Genomic DNA, 24,870 nt, shown 5'->3' on the forward strand with positions numbered 1-24,870 from the left:
TCCATCACCAGAGGATGATGGGAGTCCAAAATGGCTGCCGGTAGAATAAATTTCGCTGTTTTCGCTCTTGTTTTCTCCGTTTTCGCCTGTCTTTGCTGCTGCGAGTCACACCAGAATAATGTCTGCACATACTACTGTGAGTACTTCATCCGTATGTGTTGTTATTGAGCTTGTTAAGGCTAAATCTGCGTTTAAACGTGAATGTTTTCATATCGATCAGGGTGTCCGCCCATATTGGTCAGGCATCTTGTTGTTGCTGGCGTCTTCATTGTACTCAACATATTTGAACATAATAATTTTTGTAAACTTATGGCTCACTATAAGACAGCTATCATAAGATACAATTTGAAACCGAAAAGTTTACACATATGTAGCTTTTAATAGAAAATAGTTTAAACATCACCTTGCACTGCATGTTGCTGTTTTGAACTTGAAGTTACACATGTTTAAACTTTAATAGCTGAATGAGAAATCCTGATAGCAAGAAAATTTGCCAGGCTCTCTAAAATGAAAGGCTTTTCATACATTCTATGTGATAGATATTTGATAAATGCACATATTGGTGGGACTGCGAGCGTCAAATTTCCAAATCTCCAAATCGGAATTAATTATTGATTTTTCCACTAGATTCCCTACTTGCCAATTAACGGTTAAATGAGCTCATGATTAACTTCGCATTTAAACCGACTACTCAAAATCCAGGTAAAAAAAAAACACGTGCTCACGAGTTGAATTCCTGCAGGATCGATATGCACGTCATTGTGTAATTAATATTTCATTTACTCCATCCTAATTTTTGTGTTCGAACCCATGCACATTTTTTTCTGTTTTTGTCTTTATCTTATTTTCTCCATAAGATGATGTGAGACACACTGTCGGAGTAACGTGAACAAGTGAGTCGAAATGCTTTTTTTCTCCTAATTTCCGAAATATTGTTTGCTTAACTCCATAAATTTTTGTTCACATGTTCATTAATTCTATCACCTGGTTTCATATATTTTGTTGTTGTTGTTATTGTATTTTCTAAGTGAGGTCGAAGAAAGTCAGTCGACAGTTAAGATTTTCCAGTCTCCACCAGACCCTTAATTGGGTAGTCAACAAAAAGTAAAAACTGTCTCTTCTTTAGCAAATTGTTCAATATTTACATTTATTCAGCAACCCAACTAGTCTGGTGGAGACTTAGGATTGTGAGTAAAGGTTCGACTTTAACATTCTGTTTCTCCCTCCCTGCATGCACAGATGACACGCGGTACTCAGAGCCGCAGGGTAACCTGGCCAACTGCACCTGGTACAGCAACAACTCTGGGTTCCTTTAACATACCCTTTCTCCTCCCTGCATGCACAGATGACACGCGGTACTCTGAGCCGCAGGGAAACCTGGCCAACTGCACCTGGTACAGCAACAACTGCTGCTGCCGTCGCACGGAGGTCACGTCCGTCGCCAGCTCCATGTACCCGCTGTTCGGCGCCACGCAGAAGTGTCGCAACGTCCTCAACTACATGATGTGCTACTTCTGCAGCCCTGAACAGTACCTCTGGTACTACGAGTAAGTAGTGTGCTTTGTTTGTTTTTTTGTTTGTTTTTTTGTTAGGACTTATTGTCTCCCGAGATGACATCACAGATGTCCTCGTTCAAGGTTCAAGGTTGTTTGTTGACAGTTGAGTGAAAAGGAAATTCAACAATGAAGAGCGGTCTAAACTGGAACAGTCCTACCTGACCGAAAATTCTACTCTACTCTACTCTTTGTTTGTTTATGAACTACATGATGTGCTACTTCTACAGTCCTGAGCAGTACCTCTGGTACTACGAGTAAGTAGTGTTGTTTACAGCTAAGAGAAGCAGCACATGCAACATGAAGGAAACTGCATACACCTGTATGTCCCGTCGGCAGGAAACATGAGGAGAGTATTTATATTTTACCTACCCAGCAACAGAGTTCACATCTGCGGGCAGTTCTGTGAACTGGTGTACAGAGAGTACAGCTCAGATCTAGAGCAGTAGAACTTGTAGAAGCAGAACATGGAACATGTATAGTATTTTTATTTTTCCTAACAGCAACAGAGTTCACATCTGCGGGCGGTTCTGTGAGCTGGGGAGTGATGCTAAGATCCAGAGCACTTGAACTTGTAGAAGCAGAACACAGAACATGTATGATGGTATTTTTATTTTTCCTACCCAGCAACCGAGTCCACGTCTGCGGGCGTTTCTGTGAGCTGGTGTACCGTGAGTGCGGCTCAGCGTCGTACGAAGGCGTGGCCATCGCGTCGGCGTACGAGAGCGGCTGGGACTTCTGCCAGGCGCAGACCTACCTGGTGTCGGACGAGCTGCCGTGTTTCGACTACGACCCCAAGGTGTTCGGGGGAGGGGGGGTCGTGAAGGGGTGGAGAGGAGGGATAGTGGGGCTGGCTCTGTTTGTTTTAATGGTGAACTTCAGATACAGCATGTGACAAATGTAGGGAGAATGGTAGTTTTTTTATGTTATAGATAGCTTCAACTGCTGAATACCGGTATCTAGGTATGCTGATGGTGTGTTTTCAACTTCCAAATGATATCTGAGTCATAATATGGTTTACGGTTTGACTAAAAGTGTAAAGTAGGATTCCATATCAAAAGAAGCGTGTCAGGGACTCGAAATTCAACTACAGAAAGATGTTTAAGTCATGATATAATTAATCTTTTGTGATTTGAACTGCAGAGAGAGCTGCAGTTTAACAAGGAGCTGATAGGGGGCACAATATTGAAATGCATTTTGCCTTCATGAAAGACCTGCCTGCAAACCAAACTTGCCCAAGAACTAACAATACAATAATATTTTGACTTTGTGGGAAGGATACATTGTGGAGTCATAACTTATCATGTACACAACAGACTAGCAGACATTTCATGAGCCAAATGCAGCATTTTATTAAGAGCAAAACCTTAGCCCTATAAGAAGTGTTTACATGTATAGATAGCATACAGGGAGTAGATGGTACCATTAGTTAGAATGAAGAAATCATATATAAAAACATGTTTCAATTCAATTTTTAGACCAGATCTACAAAAGCAGATAAACTTTTATGCTGAGAGATGTCAGAGTTTCCACTGACTGTAGAATTGTGACCTTGCAAGGCATGTACATGTAATTAGCTGTCATACCCAACATTTGTAAGCTATCTATGTAGTGACTGTATTCAAACTGTCCATATATACTTGGACTAGTGTAAATTATTGTAAAAAGATTCAAGCTTGTATGAAGCACTTTAACAAAAGAATACTTTAAAACCATTGAAACATATATTTGCTGATACTTAGGGCCCCTATTCCACTAGATGGCAATCAGACCTCACTGTGTAACCCTCGACTTCATAATTGGATTACATATATCATGCAAAATGTAAAAGTAAAATCGTTGAGCGCTCTGTCAAATTGCTCGGTCGCAGCGCAGTCGCCACCCTAGTGAAATGGGTGTGTCAAGTTTTGATTATGATGGATACTTAGATATGATATATGATGTACAACTCAAGGTGTGCAATATTGCCAAAATTTTGAAAGAATGTAATGACAAACTGTAGGTTGTGTTAGTGTAAACACATTAGCCTATTTCAGACCCATACGATGATCAGTACATGATTACCTCAATAGCAGTGACTATTTGTCACCTATCACCACACCATTATATTTGGAGCCATGTATGATAAGACAAGCAATATGGGATATTCTGGATATGATGATGAAATATGAGTGATGTAATCCATTATTGTATTCCTGTGTAATTAAACCTCTATAGTTTAATGATATTGAATGTAGAAAGCTAAAATCGTTCCTCGTGAAGAACAATAAGGACATGTTTTTACTCTATATAACATTCTCATTTTCTGTCTTTGCTTTAACAAATTACACTAACTTCTGTTGTTGAGTAAAAAAATTATTCCTCTGCAATAAGAAATGTTACATATTTTGGGCAACTATTGAATATTTTGCCATGTCACACTAGTTTTATGAATTACTTTGTGTTATTGTGACTTTTAGCATGTTACAAATCATCACGTTATGCTGTATGTTATCTGTATGCCAAATATGTAACGTTAGCAGTGCTCGTGCCAACAGATCTAGACCCTTTTTATAAATCACACACTCACTCAAATTATTTAATGAAAATAGATGTATGAGAATCCTTCATTTGTTGTCATTAGTTTGATTTTTACAACATGACATGTCTAAAACAAACGAGTATCATCGATAGTCGTTATTTCTTCAACCAGGGGAAAATAGCACACACAAAGCAATTAAGATAATCACCCTCTTATTGTGTTACATAAATTCTGTTAGAATGCTTCACACTGATTTATAAAGTAGCTAGGCTGTTCATATGCACCATTTCTTCAGCTTGGCAAACAATAAAATGATAATTCTTGAAGCAAGGAACATGGTCTTGCCACAACGTTGGTAAATGCCAGATCTACTCCAGCTTTTCCATTGCGTCACAGAACTTCCTCTTCCGGGAGATGCTCGTTTGTCCCAGCTCATCTCGGATTGAGCTGTAGAACTCGGCAGGGGCCTAAAATACATGTGTTAAAAAAAAGTTAAAGTCCTTCCCGCACCGAAGGTGCATAAGGCGGCGCCCATCTCCGGTTCCACAGCCCTTGGACCACACAACTTTGTGCAAGTCACTACAGCAGGGGGCTAGTCCACTGGTAGTGGTGTGTGTGTGTTAACTACCATACTCTTTCCCAAATGCTGAGTGCTAAGCAGAGAAAGCAGTATGTACCATTTTTAGAGTCTTTGGTATGACCCGGCCGGGGTTCGAACTAAAGACCTACCGTATGCAAGGCGAACACTCTACCCACTCGGCCATTGCACCGGTAAAAATACATGTGAGATGCCGTTAATTACGCCACATGTAATTACACAAATTTCACAGAATGGCTGTATTGATTCTACAGTAAGAGTGCATGCACTGCTGTTGCTGACCTACAAAACCCAAAAGAGATGCATATGTAAATTAGTAAAGTTTTCCTAAAAAAACACATGAGATATTCTATGGGCTATATTTCTATATCCTTTTCAGACAGGCCTCGTATGAGTGATGTTGTTGAACCATCAATTAAGATTTGTCATATTTGAAGAGGCTAAACTTTGCAGAGCAATTTTGTTTCTCAGAAGTATTGTAGATTATACTCATTTGGTAATCTCCAGGTAGATTCGGCGCACCGTGGAGCATGAAATAAAACTTGCAAACCTCTTTCTTGAGTCTATGGAGAAAACGCAAGTCATCCGGCTCCAAGCTGTGGAAGTTCCTGAAATTGAGAAATGTAATGGTCACATATTGATATGGACAAAATTGGCAACCTTAGGCACACAGAAATGAAAAGTTTGGGTCCTCTTCCCATTATGTGTATTAATAATTTTAAGCACTAGTGCGTAGTCATTGATATCAAAGACGTAAGAATTATCCAGTTGAACAGCACGGATAAATTTATTTTACTATTTATGATTATGTGCAGCATCAAATAGTGAAAAAGATTAAAACTGGAAAGTAATTGAGGAGGATCCAGAACTTCAAGATGACGAACTTTGCTCTGTCATACACGACAGGGACTTGTCGAGACCTTGGTGTCACCTCACAGAGGATGAACTGAACTGATTAAAGCATGAAATTCTCGGAAGCCCCTACCCTTCAAGCTGGTTCTCCTGTACCCATGTTTTGATGTCATCCTGTGTCCAGTTGTGAAGCTTCGGTCCCCTTTCTGATGCGGCTGCATCCACCTCTGTGACTGCTTCTTTGCCCCTGTCACCTAAGCCGAATTAAGAGTTCCAATCTTTTATTTTCAGAGTTCGTTCTATCTACATTATGTTACTATGCATTATTCATCAGCAACCTAAAGACATATGCCTTTATTACAGACTTTGCAGATGCTTAAGTCTGTTATAAAGGAATTTACAAAGTCAGTATATCGTCCAAATGTATAAGAATAATCTGCCGAGCAAGAATATTCACAATAGTACATTGTAATGTACCTATTTCCTTTATGAGCCGCGCCATCACGATCTCAAAGCCGTCCTTGCCGTCAAAGTTGAAGTACAAACTGGCTCCTATTGTTATCCCCAGCCAGCCGTCAGGTTTGTACTTGTCTTCCATTTTCAGCGGAATGATGTCTGTGCTCCTGGTCCCAGCGTATTCACACTCTGTTATGAAAAAGGAAACAGCAAATAGTTTTGAGCAAGACAGCATTAGACATGACCATTGATTTTTTGATAAATTCACTCTTTCCAGTCCCCTTTCTTAACTCACAATTTCAGAAAGATGATAAAAAGACACAATGGCTAATTTTCATCTAAAAAAAAGCGTCCACAATGAGAAAGCACTTTTTCCCTGCAGCTACTACATGTACCTCTCCTACAGTTTGCGCTCTCCTTGTACTTGCGGGACATACAGATGAGCACGACAGCTGCGTTCTCCACCGCCCCCGCCATGGCTTCAAGAGTGGAACCGCCCATTTGATCAATGTCCATCCAGACCTTGTAACCATTAATCTGCAAAGTGCTCTTGATCTGTAATATCAATAAGGTGTTCAACATCATATTTACGAAGTATATATGAATGGTCAATAATATGCTTCGTTTAAAAAAAAAATTCATCCAACGCCAAGAAAACTACCTACCTGCTTGACGATTTCCTGGTCATCCCATTGGTAACTAAGCATCACATGACCAACACGACTCACTCTCTTGTTGTCATCTGTACGACTGGTGCCTGCCTTCCCAACTATGATAAGGAATGAAGCTATGTTTGTCAAAATATAATGGTAACAATAACAGCTTAACACAGCTTTTGACAAGGTGCCTCCTTATACTTATGACGGGGAAGCAGGAAGTATCTATGCAATGACAACGTGTTCGTACCTTTCTGTTGGCGCTCCTCTTCCTCCTCTAGTTGCCAGAGAGCCCCACGAGCGACTTTTGCCACATCAGAATTCCCACTTCTCTTGAACTTCTTCAGCTGTGGAATGAATGGTCGGATCTTCTCCCTGTTGTCTCGATGGAAGGCGAGCTGTGTGATGGCCTTGATGGCGTGAATCTTCTCGTCTTCTTCTCCCTCAGTCATTAGTTTGGACAAGGGCGTCAGGACACCTTCCGCCACCAGTTTTTGCTGTGTTTTGAAAGATTACAGATGTAAAGAAACATTAATAAAATTCTGCCAATTCAAGATGGTGGTAACGAAAAAACCCTGGGTTTCGAAGTGTCGCAAAGTTTAGACTCTCCCATATGTTTGTGTTCTTTTGATAAACATCCCTAAACTGATTTACCCATTTCATCAAGAATTGTGATTAAATCTTGAGCGGAAATAGTGGGGAAAAGCAAATTGTTTCTTGGGTTATTAGAACTAACCTTCTGATTTAAGCATACAACTTACTGCAAAAAGCATTCAATGACAAATTACAAATAGGTATTTTTAGAAGACTACATGTGGTGTAGAAAATACAATTCAAATGCTAGAAGTTTGCTATTTGAAGTTATTTCTCTTCAGTTTATTTGTCCATTCGTTCGGCAGTGTGATCCGAGTGAAGCGAAGTGTCAAAAATCCTCAAATTCTACGTAAGAAAACTCTACTTAAGCCCTTTACCTTATTGTCGTCATGAGAAGTGTCGTTCACAGCCAGCCTCTCAACTCCCATGGCCAGCTCGGTAGCTCTGAATCCCAGGTGCTTTTTCGTGGCATCATCTACGGCCATTGTGAACACCTCAATGATGAACCTGACGACAGATGTGTCCGCCACGATACGTAGATTTTCCTCCTTATCTGAGTCAAGGTAAAATCTTGTTTTCATTTGGAGTTCGTTCATTTAATTCTACAACATGTGGCTAGCAATTCAGGGTTCACTCACAGGTAAAACAATAATTCCAGAGATGATCGTTGGGCCTTTAGACGGCCCTCTTTGCTCTTGCAGACTGCCATCCGGTTTGATTTAACGATGATTGTTCTTTGTTGCTATTCTGTTCTTTTTTTCTTCAAATAATCGATTTCCATTGATAACGTTTTTAAGCTGTTAACACTGTCTAATCAATGACCATACTCACTGATTACATACGCCAGCGTCAAGGTAGCACTCGTCTTCAGCCTGTCATTGTGAGCCTGCAGGTAGGGGATCAGACTCCCTATTGCGTTGGCGTCGCTGAAGAGCGGTCTGATGCTTGGAACTCTTGACATGTTGTGCAAGGTACCCAAGGAAAGGCGGGCAATCTTCAAACATTTCTGTAAATACACACAGTGGAAAATGGCTTTTACATTCCATGCTCATTTGAGTGTTTGATAGATAGATAGATGTATGTGTGCGTGCGTGCGTGCGTGCGCGCGCGTGAGTGTGAGTGTTTGTGTGTGTGTGTGTGTGTGTGCGTTTGTGAGTGTGTGTATGTGTGTGTGTGTGTGTGTTTGTGAGTGAGTGTGTATGTATGTATGTGTGTGTGTGTGTGTGTGTGTGTGAGTGTATGTGTGTGTTTGTGTTTGTGTGTGTTTGTGTGTGTGTGTTTGTGTAGGTATGTGTTTATCTTTCTCGGCAGGTTTAATTGTACATATCCATAGATATGTAAGTGGTAAGTGGTATTCATAGATATAAATAAATCTGAATAAGTGTATACATTTGACTAGACAGGTAAAACCATGTTTTACAACAACAACAGTTAGTAAATCTACCTATAAACGGCATTTTTCTGCCATCAGCCAATAGTGACCTCTGGCTGATCTACAAAACACATTGTATCCGTCAACAGTACCAGAAGTCAGCGGGGACGTCGTTGAGTAAAAATGGTTCTGATACGGCTACTATGTCTTGTGTGTGAACAATGTATACGTAATTGAAATACACCAATTTCATTGCTTGTGGAGGGGGGGGGGGTGGAGAAACCCAAAGGAAGAAGATAATTGTACTCACAGCGTCGGTTGCCCAAGACGCCTTGAAGGTGTCCAGGTCTTTAACCAGGACAGGGATGATCCCAGCCTTCCCTAGTTCTTCAGCAAACTTTTGGCACAGGTTTGAGTAGTTGAGACAGCAGGCGTATAGACACTCCAGGTAGGGCCAGACATCTTCCGAGAACCCGCCATGTTCCATCCCTCGTAACCACTGGATGTTACTGGTGAAAACCTGCGCGGCACCGATGTCGGCCAGACGGTCGCCAAGGTACAGCTTCTGAGATTTCGTCGCATACGTAAGATATGGAACATGGACTTTGGCCTCCAGAATGTCTATATTGTCGATCACAGCTAACACGTCTCCAGTACCGTCCCTAAGTGTGGCGATGGCCTCGGTCATTTCATTCACGACAGGTGCGAGGCATGTTGACGGTTCTTCCGGACGTAACGCCATCATTCCGTGGAGAAGAGCACACGTAAAATGGCCTACAATGTACAGGGCAGACAAGATTGTTAGTAGCAGTGTATGATATAGTGTGACGTGGCCAGCACTAGTCTCATTACAGGCTGTGCCACTAGCTGACAGTGTTCTGCCTCACGTATATATCCGGTATCATTGTTTTGGAACTCAATAGTTCCGATTCAACGCCAACATGAAACATGTATCGGGCACTCCATGACGTCGCGCTAACATGGGAACATTATACACACGCCTGAAATACGCAACTTGCAGAGCTTCGGAAAGTGAGAGTAAATACGATCACATGTTGTAACGGTGACTCTCGTAAAGTAAACATTTGTGCCAGGTACACTCTGATCTTGCGTAGACGACAAATGGTAAGGTACCGGAAAGTCGTGTATTTAGAGATACGACAGTTATAATGCAAAGAACAAGGTCACTCGGAGACGATACTACATAGTTTGCTTCTCCAAGCATACTTTGGACAGAAAATGCGTTCTTTTAACCGGGACGCAAAAAGACACACGCAGGCTATCTTTCCTGTCGTCATTACTGATTACTGTCGTTGGCAATGTAATTGAAGCCGAGTTCGTAAAAATTCCACGACGTGCGCTAATCAACCTTGGCCTTCAGACAACACGCCCAGAGCTGTCACAGATAGTCTACTGAAACCAGCTCAGGGGCGCACCCGGGGGAGCCACACGCTCAAATTTCAACCAGTTAACGTCCGGACAGACTCTTACAAACATTCATTCTTTTCCCGCACCATCCCCGAGTGGAACGCCCTGCCTGGCGCGGTTGTTACGGCTCCCACCGTTGAGTCATACCGTGCCAGGCTGGAGGCCTGCCCGCCTAAGCCTGGGACCTCCTCCCCCCCTACTTTGCCCCTCGCGGGGTTATTTGGGGGCTATCGAAGTTTAAGTTGAAGACATACCGGGGCCGCACAGTGGTATGTCTACAAGGCCAGTATAGATTCTTAGTTCTATAGATCTATTAGTTCCAGGTCGACTCAACGCCAACATGAAAAATTTAGCGGTCACTCCGTGATCGTAGGTGTACCCTGAGAACACATGCTGGAAAGATAAAAGTTTCAGAGTTTGGGAAAGTGAAAGTGATCACCTGGTGTAGGGGTGACTCGAAAGGTAAGCATTCATGCCAGGTACACTTTGCTTTTATGTACAAATGGTAAGGTATCTGTGACGCGTACTTTCCGGAGGTGCGACAGCAACTCTGCAAAGGAGGTGTCGTAAGAAGATTAAGTCAAAACCCACATACCTTACATCGCCCGGGACAAATTGCTGTGGACAAAATGGCGACCAAAGCGACTGTTACCGAGGGTTCACAGCGGAGACGTAGCAACAATACCTTGTGAAACTAAAATGGCGCCAAAGCAAACACCTTTTGTATGGCCCATACGTATACATTACACTTATTATTGTTCCAAAGAAAAGCAGTCGTGCAGCAAGCAGAGCGTAGGTCATTAACATTAATCATCGGTGTTTGATATCAACTCCCTGGTTTCTTTCAAGCATGGCTGTGTACATGCCTATGTATTGTATTATATCATGTTCCGATCTGTACAGCTGTGTATATTTCGTACCGTTGCACGTTGACAAAAGGGGTTGTTTTCCTTTTTTCATGTGTTGAAATACAATACATCGACTCAAGTTTACACATAATACTAGCAACTTATTTTGCCGATGAGAGACACGGGGAGTTCGATGTCAGATTGACACATTCTTAACCACGCGATTGTGTTGCCGGTAGATCGAGTTACGGTTTGAAAAGACCGCATGTTTCCCTGTCTACGTTCCCCTAATGTCTAGATCTCCTCTACTGGCCTTTAGCCCTGGCCTTGGCACTTTTTGTCCGTACTAAGTAAGTACAACATACACACGGGGTTTGTTTGCTTGTCCATGTACCTAAAGCCCCTATCCCACTGAACCGCGGCACGTTGGCGGCATCGCTGCGTCCCAAACTGAATTTGTGTTACCCTTATATTTATAAAGGGAATAGCATGCAAAACGTACAAGTATGACTAAAAAGACAACAAAACACACAAAGCGTAAAAGGATTCGTTTTTTTTTCGATGAAATTCGTTGAGCGCGCTGTCAAATGGCTCTGTCGCAGCGAGGTCGCCATTGTGCGGTGGGTCCAGTGAGATAGGGGCTTAAGACAGAGTGTACATCTATGCATTTGGATGTCAAACGTCGGTCTCTATAAATATCACAGAAACACTATACTCATTAAATACTCAGTAAAGCATAATGTTATAATTCACAGATAATCATATTTCTCTTACCCAGTAAAAATCCAGCGCTAGTCTGTGGCAAGGACTGTGAGCTAGGATACAAGGTAGGAAGTTTAGCTTGGCTCCAGGGCCCTAGAAGCAGAAAGTTAAACACTGGGAGCGGAACATGAAACACTGAAAGCGGAACATGAAACACTGAAAGCGGAACATAAAACACAAAGGCTTTTCTTTGTGTTTCATGTTCTGCTTCTAGTGTTACATGTTCCGCTCTATACAGTTGTATGTCCCTTCAGTGGGAAGTATCAAATAGTGGGGTTGGCTCTGCTGGTTTTAATGGTTAACTTCAGATACAGTATGTGACAGACGAAGAGAAGATGGTGGTTGTTGTCTTTTATTTTCATGTTTCACACAAACAAGTTGAACACTCACTTACAAACAAACTTACTCACTCATCTTCGCCGCTTTTCAACAAGTTGTACACACACCAAATATGATAGAAGAGTTTGCATGCATTAGTATTATGTACAGATAATATTATTAGTTCAAATACAGTAATAATCCAAAATCTAAACAAATCCAATCACCATTTTGTACTAAATCAGATGTCATACTGGGCTCATATCTCAAACATTAGATGAACCCAGATGAACTTTCATGCTACGACTAGTGTGTCAAGGTGTCAGAATGTTTCGATTGTAGAATTGTAATGATCGTCAGGCTTATATTCAGCTGTCAGAGTCCGCATACTATTTTAACGTTGTATGCTGAAGTGAAGCACAATCCTATTCCCAATATGAATGTAGAGTTTACATTTACTAATAATTTCATCAGACCATGATATATTGTAAACCATCCCAGATATATACATATATTAGGCTTCTATTTATCTGCCATACACTCTATTTACATGCAACTCTGGTTAGATTATTTCTACTGATGAACAAATTCCTCTTCCTCATTGCTGACTGCTTCTTTGTTATTAGTTCCTTTCAACAAGCACAATGGACAGTTCATCAAAGGATTAACGTCCCGTCTTGAGGACTGGGGCACTTTTCAATAGACTGAGTATGCAATTCGAGTGATCGACAACAGCCTTAATTTCAACTCTGGATCTCTTGGTAATCCATGACTCACAAATCAATGGACAACGCACGCACGCAAAGTATTAATTACCATTTACACATATTATCATTTGGTGATTTTCTCTTGACTACCCAAATAAAACAAGGTGTTCAAATAATCATAGTCTCATCTTAGCAAAGGAACCCACTGTAGTATCTTCTTATAGATTATGAAATGGGGCCCTGAATTTCGTGATATATATATATATAACTTTACTTAACATACCTAAGTCATAACGTTCATGGAGAAGCTAATAAAACTAGCTTAAGCAATGAAAATTATCCTACTCAACACATTCACTTACATATATAGCTTGTCTTCGCAATTAACCTTTCATGTATGTCATCCATTCAAATTAACTGACAAGTGGAAGATCCCTTTACCACGAATTTGTCTTTCCTAAACGCATCTGACTTCTTCAGCGCGACACAGAATTTCCTCTTGCTCGCGATGCTCCTCAGTCCCAGGTCATCCTCGATCGACTTGTAGAACTCGGCAGGGGCCTGGAATAGAAGTACGAGTTTAGAGACCTCATACCCCAATTAATTTTCTTTCCCTTTTTTCAGATTGTCTCATAATTGTGAAAATAAGACTATTCTAAATGATAGTCTTCTTTAACATCATTGAACACATAGGTTGAAATCAATTTACATTTCACCAGTTATTATGCAAATGACTTCCAAATTTGCATACCAGTACTGTAGTACATAATGCATGGCTATGTACACCTTCCACTAACGTACACAACTTAACTAACAGGTATGAAATTCCCATCATCGACATTTACCACGAAGGCATTATGGCAATTTCGCATCATTAATAATGCAAATCAGGCCCACTTTTGCATAATTTGCATATGTGCATGTTCCGCTCGCCATAGATTACATACATTAAACCTAAAGTCCTATTATGGGAAAAATAGAACTATTGAATTTGGGGGCTTAAGCAAATAAGTCATTCTGATTCAATCTGTAACATACAAAAGATTCTTGCGTAATTTCTTACCTCCTTCTTCATCTTGCGCAGGAAGTCCAAGTCTTCCGGCTCCAGCTTCTCGAGATCCCTGAAACACAGGAGGGTACACATGACTGCTGAGTACCATGGAACTCTTTCATCGTCAGTTAACAACGTTACCTTGTTAAAGAAATTAAGCTGTATGGCTGTATGTATTCTCTTGAATTCTGCATTTCTTTTTCTCCCATAGAAAATTTCTTGGAGTTAAGTATTTGCTTAAAAGTTGTCCTTGCAGATGATTGAGTGAGAATGAGATATACATGTAGACTATGAACAGAACTAAGCAAACGAATGGCATTCCTGTTGCGTTATGGATACCTGATATGACAGCAAAAAATACTGTAATACGCGCCAAGAGGAAAATGGAGTGTTCGCGGCGGTGTTCTAGCGACATGCTGCTACAGTATTGGACCAACGTGTTCGCGGTGGTCTTAAGTTTGCGGTGAAACGGTCGGCGCGAAAACCGTGAACATAAAACCACCGCTAACATTTTTGCATTTACAGTTAATCAGAATAACACTAATGATCTGAAACCCTTCAAGCTTGTTCTCCTCAGCCCATGCCCTGATGTCCTCCTGTGTCCATCCGTAGAGGCTTCGCTTCTTTGTGACGTCATGACCAGGTGCGCCATGTTTTCCCCTCTCACCTATAAAATGAGAAGAATGTACATCAACATTTAAGAAGACTACAAACGATTACATGACGTAATATGTCTGCCCACCTTTCTTTGCAATTTGCATATGCATGTTATTATGGTGTGAAGTGATAGAACGTTCAACTTTCTTTCCAATAGGGATTGTGTACCAAATGCTCAAGAGAAACTTGACCTTCTTCGTGAACACTGACACATTCGGTTCAAGCACCAGACCCTTCGGAACGATAACGTAATTTACTCATTAAATGGTATCTATAGAATTATTGTTGATAAAAGTGTCTGGAAAAGGAAACCGAAACGAAAAACATAATACATGTATATGGAAACGTACCTATTTCTTTAACGAGCCGTAGCATCACATCATCAAAGCTTTCCTTGTCGTCAAAGTTGAAGTACAAATCTTCCCCAACTGTTATCCCCAGCCAGCCGTCAGGTTCGTACTTGTCCTCCATCTTCAGCGGAATGATGTCTGTTTTCCTTTTTGTGGCATAGGCACATTCTACCAGGCAAGAAGGAGAGCAACGTATTACTTTAAATCTGTACACACTATAGCGTTAATGCACGTAATGGACAAAGCACAAATACAGGGGAGACAAGCAGAAGTTGAAGTCCATGGAAACGATCCAATGCGATTTCCATTTAAAAGTCAGAAGTGTCAAACACCTAACATATTTTTGTCACAACCTACCAACACGCCAAATAGAGAACCCAGCCAGTCTTGTTGTACAACATAAACAAACACTGCCTGAAATATAACCTTTATTATGACCAATCTTCCCCAGTAATTGGCACAGTCGATAGGGTAATGATATGACTTCGCTGGTCTACTACATATCAGTTATCAGCCAAGGATTGATGTGTTCAAAAATTCGTATTTCCCGAGAACCATAGTAGAATGGAACTCGTTGTCATCAAGTACTGTAGGAGCTTCCTCACTAAGTAGCTTTAAAGAACGGTTGCAGTCAGATATGCAAAGACTAGGTGTAACAGACCGTTCGGTGTAATATGACCAGCTGCTGCCGCGCCGCGTGCCTGCGAAGCTGGTGTGTTACGCCTAATGGCGGTTATACCGGCTATATAGATACAGATACAGATACAGATGTACCTCTCCTGCAGTTGGCGCTCTCCTTGTACTTGCGGGACATACAGATGAGCACGACAGCTGCGTTCTCCACCGCCCCCGCCATGGCCTCTAGAGTGGAACCGCCCATCCCGTCAATGTCCATCCAGACCTTGTAACCTTTGGCCTCCAGGGCGGTCTTTATCTGTGGTTTTAATATGGTGCATGTTAACCTGATTTATTATGCCATGTCATGTCGTGTGTCGTGTCGTGTCGTACCGTGCCGTGCCGCGCCATGCCATGCCATGTTATGCTATGTTGAATTGTTAGTATATAAAGACAATTCAAACTCTTCAACGGGATAAATTGTTGTAGATTTTGAATTGCCTTTACATATTGTTTACCTGGATGTCTAACCTTCATTGTTGAATAGTGTTACTTACACAGATGTGGCCTTGTTTTGAAAAAGAAAACATTGTTGGTTAACACTAAAATGTCTACATTCCCAAATCACAGGCATATGGTCACAATAACTACCTTCTTGACGGTTTTCTGGTTGTCCCATTGGTAGCTGAGCATCACGTGACGAACACTCCTACCTTTTCTGCCAGCACCTGCACCTCCGCGATTGGACGTTACATCTGTGATGGACAGGCGAGATAAACTTTGTTAGTTAAAGTTAAAGTCCTCCCCGCACCATTACGATGCATAAGGCGGCGCCAATCTCCGTTTCATAGCCCTGGGGCCACTAGAAAACGTATGCAAGTCGCTACAGCTAGGGGACTAGTCCACTGGTAGTAATGTGTGTTTAATATAACTTCCATACTTTTCCCCAAAATGCTGAGTGCTAAGCAGAGAAAGCAGTATGAACCATTTTTTAGAGTCTTTGGTTTAACCTGGCCGGGGTTCGAACTCACGACGTATGCAAGGCGCTCTACCCACTAACTTTAACTTTTAACTTTAACAAAAATAGGGTGCGTACTTGGAAGACGACTCAGCTTCTTTTGGCGGGATTCTGCATCCTGCAGTTGCCACAGAGCGCCGCTAGCTGCCGCTGCTATATCAGGGTTCCCGCTTGACTTGAACCGTCGCAGCTGTGGAAAGACTGGCCGGATCTTCTCCTTGTTGCTTGGATGGAAGGCGAGTTGGGAGATGGCCCGGATCGCGTGGAGCTGCTCCTCTTCGTCTCCTTCAGTCATCAGTTGGAACAGAGGCGGGAGGACACCTTCCGCCACTAGCGCTAACTGTGAGCAGGAACGCATGTACAAAAATGGCTGGTAAACATACTTTTAAATATTACTTTTTGTTTTTATAGAAGACCTTTTTTCAGATAAAATAAACACAGTCTTCTATATTTGTGAAACTGATATGTTATGAAACAATGGATATGCCGTTTTCCTATTTTACAGCATATGTACGGCTGGGATACGTTATAATTAGGTTCCGTAAAAAATGCGCCAATCATCTTATTGATATGACTGCAATGCAATGGCTGGCAATATAGGGGCGCAAACAACGTTTGGGACCATGAGACGTATGGTGGGAGTTTAAGTACCATTCACAGCGTGTACCATTCAAGCTAATCCTCACAGAATCAAAAAGCTGCCACAACATGCCTAGAATGGAAATATAGATTTTCCTCATTACTTATGCAAATTAAGTCCCAATTTGCATAAGTTGCACTTCATAATGTACATCTCTCTTCAAGCTACCTGCATATTAGATAACACGGAAATCTGTCGTTCCTTTGTTCAGTTATTCTCCTTGGAAGATTTTTACAAAAATGCCAATGCAGGGCATAACATACCAGGGGGGGCCCAAAATCGACATTGACCTTTTTTCTAGCAACACCTACCCACATACCAAATATCTTTAAAATCCATCCAGACGTTCTTGAGCTATGCTGAATACAAGCATCCGGCCGGACACACACACGTACACACGCACTCACACAAACACGCACACAAACAAACACCCTCAAAACAATATCTCATTGAGATAAAAATATATTACCTTGTTATCGTCACCGGGAGTGTCGTTCACGGCCAGCCGTTCCACGCCCATGGCCAGCTCGGTGGCGCTGAAACCCCTGCACCGCTTAGCCTCATCATCAACGGCCCCCGTAAACACCTCGATGATTTTACGGATGACAGAGCGGTCCGCCATGATGCCCAGATTTTCCTCGTCTGAAGTAAGATGCAACGCCGTAAGATTTCATCATATTTACCCTGAAGAGGCTAACGTTGTTAATTGATATCCTTAATGGGTGAAAGATTTTTGCTCGTGGACTGGGTGGAGTACGTGCAGCCACATCAGAATATCTAGGCAGATATTGGAAGGACGATTGTGACGCTTTTTGTCGGACCTTTTCATAATCTTATAATTACAGACGGTCCTTTTTTCCACATAAATTAAGGTGGCTTGTATATGAATACGGCTTCTTAGCGTATTGAAACTGACATACGTCCATGCGTTATGCTAGGGTCACATTTCCAGTCCGGGGCCCGGCCGGGCAGTCTTTGGGAACGAAAAGTATGATATAAAAGACAACAAATTAAAACACAAAACGTACCCAAAATATTCCATATCCCGGTGCGGATTTAGCGTATCCGTTATAACTAACGGATACGCTAAATCCGCACCGGGATATGGAATATTTCCGGAGGAATCCCTGTACGTATACGCCGGGATACGAGGCCATTTCGTGCAGTGTAAGAGCATAGCTTGTGCAAATCTATTGACATACGCTTTGATTTCCGTTTCCGCAAACAGCCCGGCCGGGTCCCGGGTTGGAAATTTGACCCTAGACTAACTCAGCACTTACCAATTACATACGCCAGTGTTAAAGTAGTCTCAGTCTTGAACACATCACTGGCGGACTTTAGATACGGAATCAGACTCCCTATCGCGTTATTCTCGCTGAAGAACGGTCTGACGCTGGAGAACTTTGACATATTCAACATGATAGGCAGTGACTTGTTGACTATCTTATGATGGTTCTGCAAATACAAAAATTGTAAAGAGGGGTCATTGGCATTTTCTTTTTTCTCGATGATAGTACACAAGGCAGAACAACATGTCACTTGCATATAAAGCGTGCACATTAACAGATATCGGCATCAGTTTTAAATATTTTTATGGCTAACTAATCTACATCAATTTGCAAAACATGTCTGAATTTTGATTTCATTGATCTACTTAATCTGTATGAGTCATTTGGAATTAAAACATGACCTCTGACCTGACAATACCAATAGCTAAGGATTGACACTTTTTTCTTTGCTGAGTGTTGTCATTTTTGCTTGTTGTAAAGAATACAAGACTGAACATTGCAAGCGAATGTTTTGCTTAATAGCCTAAGGGTACTAGTTAACCAAATAGGAGAGCTTATGCACTTGCCTCATCGGTTGTGTAAGTCTCCTTGACTTCCTGTAGGTCTTGAACCAGGATCGGAATGATCCCAGCCTTCCCTAGTTCCTCAGCAAACCGTTGACTACAGTCCGCGTAGCACTGGCAGCAGACGTATAGGCACTCCAGGTAGGGCCAGATGTCCTCCGAGAACCCGCCATGGTCCGTCCCTCGCAGCCACTGGATGTTGCCGGTGAAAACCTGCGCCGCACCGATGTCGGCCAGGTGGTCGCCCAGGACCAGCCTTTCAGGTTTCGTCTCGTGCGTAGAATAAGGACTACGGACTTTGGTCTCCAAAATCTTCTTGTTGTCGGTCACGGCTGACACGTCCCCGGTGCTGCTCTTAAGCGTGGCGATGGCCGCGGTCATTTCATTCACGACAGGTGCAAGGGATGCAGACACAGCCGATGGCTCTTCCGGACGCAGAGCCATGATTGGGTGGAGAAGAGCACACGTACGCTTCTGTTCGCTAAGACGTCCTTGATTCCAACCTACATTGTACAGAGCAAACAATGCTATTAGCGCGAACGCATAGGGTACTTGAAACGCCCTACTAGTACATACAGGAAGCTTGTTGAGTGACGAAATGTTGAGTGACGAAATGTTAAAATTCACCCATGAAAGAAAATTTAAAAAAAAACAACATTTCAGTACATAACAATATGTGGAATTACTAGGGCTGGTTGCGTGACGTCTGTACGGAATGCCGACATTCTTGTGATGTTTGAGGTTAGAAGTCCAAAATGTGTTTTTGTCGTTTGTTGCAAACAAGTCGGCCCACCTGGATGTCTTATCAGTTATTTGAGTGACATGTGTGCAAGCAGCAGCATTTTTCACCATGGCGATAACCTCTTATGACTACCGCTTATACAGGTATGTGCGACACCAGTGGCATGTTATTGACCCAGTGGTGACACTTGAAGAAATCAGTGACCTTTAACTTTTCAAGGACTCTCCGTCGGCCTTGGTATATATAGCAATGGCTTGTTCACTTGTTTTCGTTACGAGTGCACCAAGAGTAGACAAATGTTCATCTCCCTACAAGTGGCTGTGTATCTTTTTGTTAGCAATTTTTTTGTAATTTTGGTATCACTGGTACTGTATGTGTTAGTGCTACAATATGAAATAAGCATCAGAAATTTTCAGTGTGTCCAGCAGAAATTTGTGAAACTTTTGCACAACTTGAGTTGGATCCGTAGAACTGTCCGCTGCGTAATGCAACATTTTCTGGACTATCAGATTGCTATCAGATTCCGCAGAAGAAATCTTTCGCTAGCCTCCGTTGCAGACTCCTTCCGGCTGTTTTCTTTTTCAAGTTACAGTTAAGTTTTACTATCAATTTTTTGTTCTAATTGCTGGCCAGCTATAAGAAAGAAAATGTAAACGTAAAACTGTAACTTGAAAAAGAAAACAGCCGGAAGGAGTCTGCAACGGAGGCTAATCGTTCGCAAGGTTGTAGTTGTTTACATTCTGAAATTTGCATAATACTTGTTGGTCCATTTGGCGCTGGAAGAGTCCATTCTTGTATGCGGTGAATATATGTCAAAATTCAATTGTTGTGATTATGAAAAGGTCTATTTTTTGTGGATGTGGGGAGGGCAATGGGTGAAATATGTTGTATTTGTTCTCGCAAATAATGCCTTTCTAGTTCTTACCGCTATAATCGTCATTTCGGAAAAGGTAAGTTTCTTTCAAAGCACAGGATACTCGGTACTCCATAAAGAAAACAGGTTAGGCAACGTCTACAGTTTCGGGGCATCTGTGGACAATGTCGATATATAAGATAGGGGAACTCGCGATCGAGGCTTAGTTTGACAACGTGAAATGTACATCAGGCAGTAGTAGAAGGCATCGGGAGCATATAATACACATGCCACACTTACCTGTCTGTAACGGTAACTCCCGTGAGGTAGTTACGCATTAAATAATGCCGAAAGCACTCTGATGGACAAACCTTTACCGCACATACCATCATTGTTATTCAATACTAGTATTCTTTGGTGGTACACAGAACAATGACTGTAAGTTATCTTGGTAAACTGTTAAGCCCAGGCTAGCTAGGGGCTCAAAGCGTTCCAATATCAATATGTAATATAGTAGGACTCGAGACTAAAGTTCGACAGCGAAAAACGTACATCGGATTGTGGGGATAGTCTGGGAACATATACATACACACGCCCAAGAAAAACAATTTTCAAGGGTTAAGGAAAATGAAAGTGACCACCTGCTATCACGGAGACTCCCGTAAAGTAATTGCGCATTAATGCCAATTGCACTCTGATTTTATGTACACTAGGTGGCAGAAAGGTTTAAGAACTAAATAGCAACCAACAGCATTCTAAAAGATAACCTTTACTTTTATGTATACACTGTAAAGGTATCAGACAACCAACAATAAGACAGTGAGGCTGCAAAGAAGCTGGCATGAGAAGGTGTCACAGGCCACGTACACCGCTCAGAACAGGATTGTTATGGACAAAATCGCGTCCAGAGCGACTGCTGCTGTGTGTTGACAGTTGATGCATAGCAACTTCACCTTGTATAAACTAAAATGACCTCCAAGCAAACACCTTTGTTTGCAATATATGCATCGCCCCTGCACTCCCCTGTTCCCACGCAAAGCAGTTATGCACAAACCACCCTCCAGAACAGGCCCGCTATCGCTCGGTTACCTCCCATAGCGGCCCTGCCCTTTTAAGCCTGTAAAATCGCTTCTGGCGACATCACCACCAGAACAACTTTCAGCCAATCAGAGGGTTGGCTTAAGCTCATATAGAGCAAAAGCGCAAAAGACGCTGGGATGCTATTAAACAATCAGGTTACGTCTTACATCGCTACTCTGGGTTCAGAGCAAAAATAACGGCTGTTTGTGCCAAATAAGGCTAGCTCATTAATCATTCATGAGCAACTGTCATAACGTCGCCAGAAGCAACTTTACAGGCTTGAAAGGGCAGGGCCGCTATGCGAGGTAACGTTACCGAGCGATAGCGGGCCTGTTCGGGAGGGTGGCACAAACCGGACGTATTTCGCGAACACTAATCAATGGGGATGGGTACGAACAGCTGATAGCTCCTCTCTTCTCTCTAGTGTGTGTATATCTCTTACCGCTTCATTCGTAACAAGACATCAGACATTGACACACATTCATGATTAAAACCATACATTTGAATATGACCATTTTAGCTGCTTACGCTATTATTAAACTTGAGGGAAAACTATCCCCAGCACTTGAGGACATCGACAATGTTGACAAAAAGCTTGTTCTGATCAAATGAGAGTCACTAACCTAATTCACTCATGAACTTAACTTCGTTTGATGGCCCATGGAAGTTCGCTGTGCGTTTAGATTTGACCGATTGTTTGAGACGCGTTTGTAGCCGGTTTGAAGAAACACAGTATTTCCCCTGTCTACTTTCCCTCTCATTACTCCCGGACTGCCGTTTTTGTATTGTACAAAATAAAACAAGGTAGTTTAATTCACGCTGTTCCTCGCTCCTCCTGTCGGTATGTATAGGTATTTCGACAGACACAGGATTTCCTAAATGTGGCCTGAATGTATGACACGACAGGAATTTCGAAACAGGCAAATTACTTTCAAAGCATAGGATACTTGGTATGCCAGAAGAGAGCTTGTGGGTGGTTGAGCGACATATCCATGGCCAGTATCTGGTGTATGTTAGATTGCACCGTACATACCATCATTGCTATACAGCATTCTTTGGTAATACATAGGACAACGACTGTAAGTTCATTTGGTAAACTGTTTAGGAAATCAGGCGAAAGCTAAGGGCTCAACTAAATCCAATGTCAATATACAGCTGCATGCAAAATTATTCAACCCCCCTTGCATTTTGGACATTTTGGCAAATTGTGGAACTTTACAGTTGCATAATATTACTAAATCATATAAGTGATGAACAGATATGTTATTACAGTCTGATACCACAGCAAAAGTTAAGATTTTTTTCATAGTCCATCCAAAATAGCAACTTTCACACAAATAGTATGTTGCAAAATTATTCAACCCCCTATGAGGGGTTGTCTTTAGTACTTAGTGCAGCACCCCTATTTATCTAAAAGCTGAATTCACTTGATGTAGACGTGAACGATAGCTTGTCACAAGCTTCTGGCAGTGCTCTTTGGGAATTTCAGCTTATTTCTCGTAGGTAATGGTCTCCAGCTCAGCAATTTTCTGAGGTTTACGTACCGCAACTGCTGTCTTCAGATCCAACCAAAAATTCTCAACTGGGTTTAAGTCTGGAGACTGTTATGGGTACTCAAGAACCTTCCAGGTTCTTTTTCTGACCAAACATATGTGGATGTCTATGTGTGCTTGGGGTTATTGTCTTGCTGGAATGTCCAATGGCGCCCCAGCTTCAACTTTCTAACGGAATTGGTAACTTTCCTGGCCAGAATATCCTAGTACTGGTTTTATTTCATGATGCCTTCAACACGGTGGATATTCCCAGTGCCATTAGAAGCAAAACACCCCCAAAGAATCTCAGACCCATCACCATGCTTCACGGTAGGCAGGGTGTACCTCTCTGCGTATGCGTAGTCTTTCCTGTGCCAAACATACCTCTGACACGAAGGACCAAAGAGGACAAGTTTTTTTGTTTCGTCAGTCCATATAACAGTGTCCAAAAACTACTGTGGCATTAGTAGGTTGTTTTGAGCATACTGGAGGCAACTTTTCCTGGGGCATGGCTTCAGCAATGGTGTGGGTCTTGGGGTTCTGGCCTTGAGCCCTTCAGCATGAGGTGTGCAGCGCACTGTTTCCACTGAAACAACAGTTTCTCCTTCAGCCAAATTGTTTTTCAGGACTTTTACAGTAATCATATGGTTCTTGTCCACCTGTCTTCTAAGAAATATCACTGTGGCTGCTGAAATTTTGGCCAAGAATGTCGCCAGGTCCGTTAAGGAGTTGAAGCTGGGGCATCATTGGACATTCCAGCAAGACAATAACCCCAAGCACACATCGACATCCACATGTTTGGTCAGAAAAAGAACCTGGAAGGTTCTTGAGTACCCATAACAGTCTCCAGACTTAAAATCAGTTCAGAATTTTGGGTTGGATCTATTGAAAGCTGTTGCCGTACGTAAACCTCAGAAAATTGCTAGCCGGAGACCATTGCCCACGAGAAATGGGCCGAAATTCCCAAAGAGCACTGCCAGAAGCTTGTGACAAGCTATCGTTCACGTCTACATCAGGTGAATTCAGCTTTTAGATAAATAGGGGTGCTGCACTAAGTACTAAAGACAACCCCTCATAGGGGGTTGAATAATTTTGCAACATACTATTTGTGTGAAAGTTGCTATTTTGGATGGACTATGAAAAAAATCTTAACTTTTGCTGTGGTATCAGATTGTAATAACATATCTGTTCATCACTTATATGATTTAGTAATATCATGCAGTTGTAAAGTTCCTCAATTTGCCAAAATGTCCAAAAAGCAAGGGGGGTTGAATAATTTTGCATGTAGCTGTATGTATAAGATAGTGGAACTCGTGATCGAGACTTAGTTCGACAACGTGAAATGTACATCAGGCTGTCCCAGATCGTGGTGGTAGAAGGCATCGGGAGCATATAATACACATGCCAGACTTACCTGCTGTAACGGTAACTCCCGTGAGCTAGTTACGCATTAAATAATGTCAAATGTACTCTGATTTTATGTAGATTAGTAGGTAGAGTTTTAAGAACTAAAGATCAACCAACAGTATTCTGTGTCTTTCAAAGATAGGACAGAAACACCGTAGTCAATTAGACATCACAAGTCACTCACCTCACACTGCCCAGAACAGGATTCCTTTGAACAAAATAGCGACTGTTGTTGATGATGTACAGTGGAGGCATAGCAACACAACCAACAACTGTACACTAAACTGGTCTCAAGTAAACACACTTTGCCCCCTGCAGTGCCGTTCTGAGGCAAGTCAGCAATGCGCAAAGAAGGGGGCGTAGGTCATGAACATTGATCAGTGGGGTGGGTATCAACAGCTGTTCGTT

General features: G+C 42.0%; 3 protein-coding genes across 3 annotated transcripts; 1 reads left to right on the plus strand and 2 right to left on the minus strand.

Annotated features, from left to right (window-relative positions):
* Positions 1-8: 8 nt before the first annotated feature.
* On the plus strand, positions 9-3,807 carry LOC136443520 (uncharacterized). The gene is made up of 3 exons (XM_066440792.1): positions 9-136; positions 1,346-1,547; positions 2,181-3,807. The coding sequence occupies exons 1-3, from the start codon at positions 31-33 to the stop codon at positions 2,446-2,448; spliced, it is 576 nt and encodes a 191-aa protein (XP_066296889.1). The 5' UTR covers positions 9-30; the 3' UTR covers positions 2,449-3,807.
* Positions 3,808-5,653: 1,846 nt separating this feature from the next.
* Positions 5,654-9,369, minus strand: LOC136443817 (uncharacterized). Its single transcript, XM_066441183.1, has 8 exons — positions 8,913-9,369; positions 8,062-8,236; positions 7,608-7,783; positions 6,887-7,133; positions 6,646-6,749; positions 6,376-6,535; positions 6,002-6,169; positions 5,654-5,778 (listed from the first exon to the last, which is right to left on the minus strand). The coding sequence occupies exons 1-8, from the start codon at positions 9,345-9,347 to the stop codon at positions 5,654-5,656; spliced, it is 1,590 nt and encodes a 529-aa protein (XP_066297280.1). The 5' UTR covers positions 9,348-9,369.
* A 3,110-nt stretch (positions 9,370-12,479) lies between these two features.
* Positions 12,480-18,473, minus strand: LOC136443631 (uncharacterized). Its single transcript, XM_066440948.1, has 9 exons — positions 18,277-18,473; positions 17,466-17,638; positions 16,435-16,696; positions 15,990-16,093; positions 15,498-15,657; positions 14,724-14,891; positions 14,272-14,383; positions 13,729-13,786; positions 12,480-13,226 (listed from the first exon to the last, which is right to left on the minus strand). Exons 1-9 carry the CDS (start codon positions 18,413-18,415, stop codon positions 13,074-13,076), a joined length of 1,329 nt encoding a protein of 442 aa, XP_066297045.1. The 5' UTR covers positions 18,416-18,473; the 3' UTR covers positions 12,480-13,073.
* Positions 18,474-24,870: the final 6,397 nt, after the last annotated feature.

This window comes from Branchiostoma lanceolatum, chromosome 10, assembly GCF_035083965.1.
Source record: "Branchiostoma lanceolatum isolate klBraLanc5 chromosome 10, klBraLanc5.hap2, whole genome shotgun sequence".
Classification (NCBI taxonomy): domain Eukaryota; kingdom Metazoa; phylum Chordata; class Leptocardii; order Amphioxiformes; family Branchiostomatidae; genus Branchiostoma; species Branchiostoma lanceolatum.

What these genes read in the sequence shown, in the direction of transcription:
- LOC136443817 (XM_066441183.1), bottom strand. Translation starts at nt 9,347, where the DNA reads ATGATGGCGTTACGTCCGGAAGAACCGTCAACATGCCTCGCACCTGTC. An exon ending in CGTCTTGGGCAACCGACGCT is followed by an intron (nt 8,237 to 8,912) that starts GTGAGTACAATT and finishes GTGTATTTACAG; the next exon opens with AAATGTTTGAAGATTGCCCG. An exon ending in GAGCGCAAACTGTAGGAGAG is followed by an intron (nt 6,170 to 6,375) that starts GTACATGTAGTA and finishes TTTTCATAACAG; the next exon opens with AGTGTGAATACGCTGGGACC.
- LOC136443520 (XM_066440792.1), top strand. Translation starts at nt 31, where the DNA reads ATGGCTGCCGGTAGAATAAATTTCGCTGTTTTCGCTCTTGTTTTCTCC. An exon ending in TAATGTCTGCACATACTACT is followed by an intron (nt 137 to 1,345) that starts GTGAGTACTTCA and finishes CTGCATGCACAG; the next exon opens with ATGACACGCGGTACTCTGAG. An exon ending in CAGTACCTCTGGTACTACGA is followed by an intron (nt 1,548 to 2,180) that starts GTAAGTAGTGTG and finishes TTTCCTACCCAG; the next exon opens with CAACCGAGTCCACGTCTGCG.
- LOC136443631 (XM_066440948.1), bottom strand. Translation starts at nt 18,415, where the DNA reads ATGTTGAATATGTCAAAGTTCTCCAGCGTCAGACCGTTCTTCAGCGAG. An exon ending in AACACTGGCGTATGTAATTG is followed by an intron (nt 17,639 to 18,276) that starts GTAAGTGCTGAG and finishes ATCTTACTTCAG; the next exon opens with ACGAGGAAAATCTGGGCATC. An exon ending in ACGGCTCGTTAAAGAAATAG is followed by an intron (nt 14,384 to 14,723) that starts GTACGTTTCCAT and finishes CTCATTTTATAG; the next exon opens with GTGAGAGGGGAAAACATGGC.